This window comes from Oncorhynchus masou, chromosome 17, assembly GCF_036934945.1.
Source record: "Oncorhynchus masou masou isolate Uvic2021 chromosome 17, UVic_Omas_1.1, whole genome shotgun sequence".
NCBI classification, from domain to species: Eukaryota; Metazoa; Chordata; class Actinopteri; order Salmoniformes; family Salmonidae; genus Oncorhynchus; species Oncorhynchus masou.
In genome coordinates, this window is record NC_088228.1 from 33,352,226 (window position 1) to 33,358,388 (window position 6,163).

Genomic DNA, 6,163 nt, shown 5'->3' on the forward strand with positions numbered 1-6,163 from the left:
GAAGTTTGGAGCAGAGCCGATCGGCGGTAATGAGAAACGTAGCTGGAAATGACCATCTTCAGTTTTTTTGCAGAACTGCTTTTGTGATTAAATGTATTGAACGAATTACGAGTTTGGCGTTGATGATATTCTCTCAAACTGGACTAATTAATAATTCTGCTACTGAACTGTCTAATCTGAAGTAGGACACATAGGCTCCTAAAACGAATCGCCATTGTGATCCCTTCACTCTGGTGCAAGAGAAAGTTGTATTTTTTACGCATCGTGAGAAAGGGAAAGGTATCCCACAAAACGATTAGGAATTTAAACGTTTGGAACGGGATGTTTTATCCCTCTTAATTCCTATTCTACGTCGAAATGGATCAGGCACCTCCAGGTATTTGTTGGATCTGTATTCTATTAAAATGCCTATCACATTTTATTAACCGCTTATGATAGAAAGTTGACATAATAGCAGTTGTGCACACACAGGTGTCCCCCCCCCCCCCCCATATGTTTTGCCCAGGCATGCATAGCGCAATTCGCTGCTTGGCAATTACGTAATACTTTTGTCGTTGACGCGGTGGATTCGCTCATTCTCAGTCTTGCTTTGTCTTTACAAAGATATATATGTATATCAAAATTAAACATGGTATTTTGGGTCATAGGGTGATGAAATTCTCTCTAACCTATTATTGTGTTATAATAACGCGTTTTACCAGCGCGTAAACAATGGAGAAGAAATGACGCATGAAATGACTGCTTTGTTCCCCTTTTTCTCTAGTCTACTGTAGCCGACCGTAGTTAATTCGTGCGCAACCATTGAAAGCCTACCAGACAAGGCAACTTCTCGCATGACTTACTTCAAAACTGCCAATGGATGGCTGTATGCTACTAGATGTGATAATGCATTTATTGTTATCACATATTGTCATTTTTTTTTTAAATTCAGCTGTCTCCGTGGGATTACAGTGAATGACACAGCCATAGCATGTTTAGAACTGGCTGGTGTCAAATAAATAGGGACAATTTCCACTGCTTCTTGAAGTAAAAGAAAGAGAATATGATATTTATATCTGGGCTTTTATGAAGTCTATTCTTCATATACTGTATTTGTGTATTACTTTACTTCATGACACCCTCTGAGTGAGGGCTTGGGGTACAGTCACAAGTCATACAGTTTAGGAATCCAGGCTTTCAGCTTTTGCTGCTACAGGTTCCTAAAATGCACTTTTGGCCTGTAGTGAAACACATTGCAAATATTGTCCTTTGCCTCAATATGGAAAAGTTAAGAGGGTTTTGAAAGTCCTGCGGTAAAATAAAAATATAATAGTCTTATAGAGGATCATAACTCTAGTGCCCTTCCAGAAGATGGATGGTTTTGGGGCAGAATTTGGACACAAGACAACCAGGGGATGTAAAATTGACCCTATCTAAAGTTATGCCTACATTTGCACTTTACTGACAGAGTAAAAATGTGCTGAATTTGCAGCATTTACATTTGGTTGATTTAGCTTCTTTGTTGGTTTTTCAGACTTGTTGACAAATGTGTGAAATCTATTTCCCCTTGCAAGAAAAAAAATACTAAAAGCCAACTTTGTGAGTGAACCTATGTTGGACATGCCTAGGCTTGTCTGGAGATTTGACAAGCTTGCAAAGAGGGTGTGTGTGTGTGTGTGGGGGGGGTGTTGTGTGGGGATCATTCATTTAAACAGCTGTGAGTCTGCCGGTGGTGATAGTGAGGTGACAGTTTATGTTTGCAGTTATTTCACTTCCTCTCAAACTAATCATTATCTCAGGAAACTGTCATCCTGATCGCTCTCTTTCTCTCTCAGCTCTCCCTCCTAGGTCAACAAAGCCCATGACCTCCTCCATGAGCCACAACTGCCTCAGGGAAGCCCCAGTCTTTCCCCTGCAAGATGCCGAGTGGTACTGGGGAGACATTTCCAGGGAGGAAGTCAACGAGAAGCTCTGCAACACACCTGACGGTTCCTTCCTAGTTCGTGACGCTTCCACTAAGACAAAAGGAGACTTCACGCTAACGCTGAGGAAAGACGGCCACAGCAAGTTGATAAAGATCTACCACCGTGAGGGGAAGTACGGATTCTCAGAGCCCCTGACCTTCAGCTCCGTGGTGGAGCTCATCTGGCACTACCAGCACCATCCTCTGGTGGAGTACAACGCTGTGCTTGACGTCATGCTCACACACCCCGTATCCCGCTTCCAACAGGTAGGCAGGAGACACCCACCCACACCTCTCATCTACCCTCAGCCTCAAGAATGTTTGTGTCCATTTTGAGATGGAAATTTGTGAGGGAGTGAAATTTGCCTTTGGTTTCCTAAGTAAATGGAAGATAATCGTCATACACAGACAAGTAATTAGTTGTCTGCTGTATTACATTTGTCTGACTGTCTGTACCCAGGATGAGCTGGTGGAAGAGGACAGTGTTGACGTGGCTGGCAGGAAGCTCCAGGAGTACCACAGTCAGTATCAGGAGAAGAGTCAAGAATTTGACCGTCTATACGAGGCCTACAGTAAAACCTCACAGGAGATCCAGATGAAGAGAACAGCGATAGATGCCTTCAACGAGACCATGCTGATCTTCGAGGAGCAGTGTCGTGAGCAGGAGCGTTACGGGGAGGAGTGTGAGAGGAGCAGTCGATCTGAGGGAACAGAGAAGGACCTGGAGAGGTGAGTCTGGCAAACTAAGGCAACAACATCGCTACGTCTCTCGACATGGAGTTTCCACATATGCTTATAGTGTGGATAGATAGATGTCTCTTTGTTGTTTCCTCCTTCCAACATGCATGCAGCTATGTTTCAGCTCAGTGGCTTGACCCATGACCCATCTTTTGACCCTTTATGACCATTGACATTTGCCCTTCCAGCTTCCTGATGAACTATGAGAAGCTGAAGTCTCGGCTGGGGGAGATCTACAACAGTAAGGTCCACCTGGAGCAGGACTTGAGGTCCCAGGTCCAGGACTATAGAGAGACAGACAGGAGGATCAACAGCCTCAGGCCTGACCTCATAGAGCTACGCAACATAAGGGACCAGTACTTCAAGTAAGTTACAATACTTCTATTCTATTCTGTTTTATTCCAATCACTGTTAATGAAGTAGCTTTTTTCAAGCCCTTCCCACTGGGCAAAAGTAGTAGAATCAACGTTGTTTCCACGTCATTTCAACAACAAAAAAATATATGTGATGACGTTGACACAATATAAGGGAATTTTGTCTTTTTTTCACCAAACCTTTAACCTAAATCTAATGACATGGCGAAATGTTTTGTTGATTTCATGTTGAATTCACGTTGGTTGACAATTTAACTAAAATGTAATCAAAACTAGACATTGAAATGATGTACCCAGTGGGTTGGCACAGACATTCATTTTTGGTCCCCTTGGTTTTTCAGTTGGCTGAATCACAAAGGTGTGCGACAGAAACGCATTAACGATTGGCTGGGGATCCAAGACGATAGCAGTGATGAGTAAGTATTTCATAGTATAGACCTGTAAATTCTTATAATACTTCGTAATTGTACTTAGTTTTTGCTTAGAGATGCTTACACATGTTTAGAAATGATCAAATACACTTTTTTTTAATAGTATGCTCACTATTTATGAATGATTGGTATCAATGAAAGGTTTTTAACAATGTCCTCCCTGGTGTGTGTGCAGCACCTATGTGTTGAAGGGGGAACGGGAGAAGCTGGCGCACCATGATGAGGGGACCTGGTTCGTGGGAGAGCTGAGCAGGACGCAGGCTGAAGAGATGCTGATGGACAAACCCACCGGAACCTTCCTGATCCGAGAGAGCAGCAAGCAGGGCTGCTACGCCTGCTCTGTGGTGTGAGTGTTCTCTTCCTGCGAGAAATTAACATTATGTAAATAGTCATGAAGGAAAAGGAGATTAAGAAGAATATGTGAATACTGCTATGCCGTATGAGATGGCTCTACTTTATAGGCTCTTGTAAAACAGTTACTTCACTTTGATGCATGTTTCAAAGCTTAGGGGCTGCTACACTGGTACTAACATATCTTTCTATTGTAACCTTTCAGTGTGAATGAAGAAGTAAAGCATTGCATGATCTACAGCACGCCACGTGGTTACGGCTTTGCTGAGCCCTACGACCTCCACTGCTCTCTGAAGGAGCTCGTTCTGCACTACCGCCTCAACTCCCTGGCACAGCACAACCAGGCCTTGGACGTCCGGCTGGTGCACCCCGTCCACGTCACCCCTGTCTCGTCAGCTTCGCCCCACACAGCCACAGAGGATTGCCTGCGACTAAAGACAGAGGAACACCATCTTCTACAGACTTCTACTAAACTACCCGCGGGACTCCCCGCAGCCGCTCCAGAGATGTAGACTAGACGGCTGTGGGACCTGTTTGCGTTCTGTAGCTATCCTAGTAGGACAACTTGAGGGCGGATATGCTTGCGTACTGACGCAACTTGAGGGAAAATGTGTTTGCTTTAGTGAAGCAACTTGAGGGGGCGGACGTGTTTGCGTACTGAAGCTATTCTACGGATTTGCACTAGGATGATTCCAACAGATTTGTGAATGTGAATTCACTTGATTGGAACTTTGACCGGAACTTGAATGTCAGCTGGGACTTTGTTTTTTATAAGATTCTGTTTGCTATTGTTATTGGTTTGTTTGTTTGTTTTGTACCCATTTTTTTCACCTTTTCTTTTATGGGATACTATTTGTTTTCATTAGTGGGCCTGGTCATCCAGTGGATGACTGACTTCATGTACTATATCATAATATGTTTATATTTGTCAGGTGCTCTTTTTTATTTGGACTTCCAGGGCCCCATTTTGACAACACAAAGAACTGGTGCTAATATAAAATGAGACCGTAATACACCCAATACCTTTGAATTTTGATGTATTTTCAAATACGTGTTAATTGGTGTGATGTCCATGCACGGCAGATCATTAAAGTGGGTTTAGAATATAATGTTGCAGGAAAACAAGATGGCTGACTCGGTGGCGTAGCTAGCTGTGGAACGTACCAAACTCGTTCTGAGTATTTGAGGACGTAGTCATGCAACTACAGGAACTGATGTAGCGCAATTTGACATCAGCGCTGATTTTTTCTGTTGTCAAATTATAACCCAGTTATCAGTTGATCTACTGTACTGAATGTAGCATAAACAAATTTCAATATATTCTTAGAACAACATTCTACATATTGTACCCAATAACCAAAGCACTTGTTATTAGTGAGAAAATATGTGTCCCGATCAGAAAATTCCATTTATGGTGATGGGGGGGAGGAACACACCACACATGTGCTTGATCAAAACATAAATGGACTGTACGTTATATTCTGTTACTCAAGGTATAAGCTTTTTGTATTTTTAGATATATATTTTTTCTGAAATATGCCACAGGAGTTGAAAGCTTGAGGAAAGTGCAATCCAACAGTATTTGTAATGTTAGAATTGAATGATTATGATTATCGGGGGTCATCAGCATTTGCCATAGAAATGCACTAACTCTTGATTGGTGGCGTTATTCATCTGATGATGTGACCTTTTTAAGAACGTTTTTGTGTGAACTGCCAGAGGTGCGGAAGTGTTAATTCTGTCTCTACTACTTGAACTGTGGCATTGCTCAATACAGGCATTGAATGTTTCCTCGTGACATATAGGCCTACATAGCTTAAGAGGAAAGGAATCCATGTTGTTCTTGGCACATTTGTCAAGTTTGAGGACAATAGACACTTTGTATTGAGATACTGTAAAACTTGTTTTTTTTTGTGGTTGGTTCAATGAAAGGTGTTTTAGTCTCTCTTAAAAACTTGACAGGAGAATTGAGGAAACTCCTTGGGTGACGTTAAGCAATATGAGATTATTAAAACCTTTTCTTGCTGAAAGACAATAAACTGATGAGGGTTTTTCTTTTGTACTTGCGTTGTCCTTGTTCCACTTCTTCCAAGTGTTTATTTATGCAACCAACCAATGACAATACATTTTATATTTATGAAGACTTCACTATTCCTTTTAATGGTGCTGCCAATCCTTCTATTTATGCAACACCTGAAACCAGTGTAATCTCTCACCTGAGCAGCTGCTTAGGGACAGATCATCAACTCAGCCTCAGGACATCCTTTCACCCCTCTATAAAATCCTGGTGTGATGAGAGTGAGAGGGGACATAGGGACAATCGTTAT

At 42.2% G+C, this 6,163-nt stretch overlaps 1 protein-coding gene across 1 annotated transcript; it reads left to right on the plus strand.

Moving 5' to 3' along the window:
* Window positions 1–5,898, plus strand: LOC135558893 (phosphatidylinositol 3-kinase regulatory subunit gamma-like). The gene is made up of 7 exons (XM_064993096.1): window positions 1–376; window positions 1,815–2,209; window positions 2,403–2,671; window positions 2,869–3,045; window positions 3,396–3,470; window positions 3,661–3,831; window positions 4,042–5,898. Exons 1-7 carry the CDS (start codon window positions 358–360, stop codon window positions 4,346–4,348), a joined length of 1,413 nt encoding a protein of 470 aa, XP_064849168.1. The 5' UTR covers window positions 1–357; the 3' UTR covers window positions 4,349–5,898.
* Window positions 5,899–6,163: the final 265 nt, after the last annotated feature.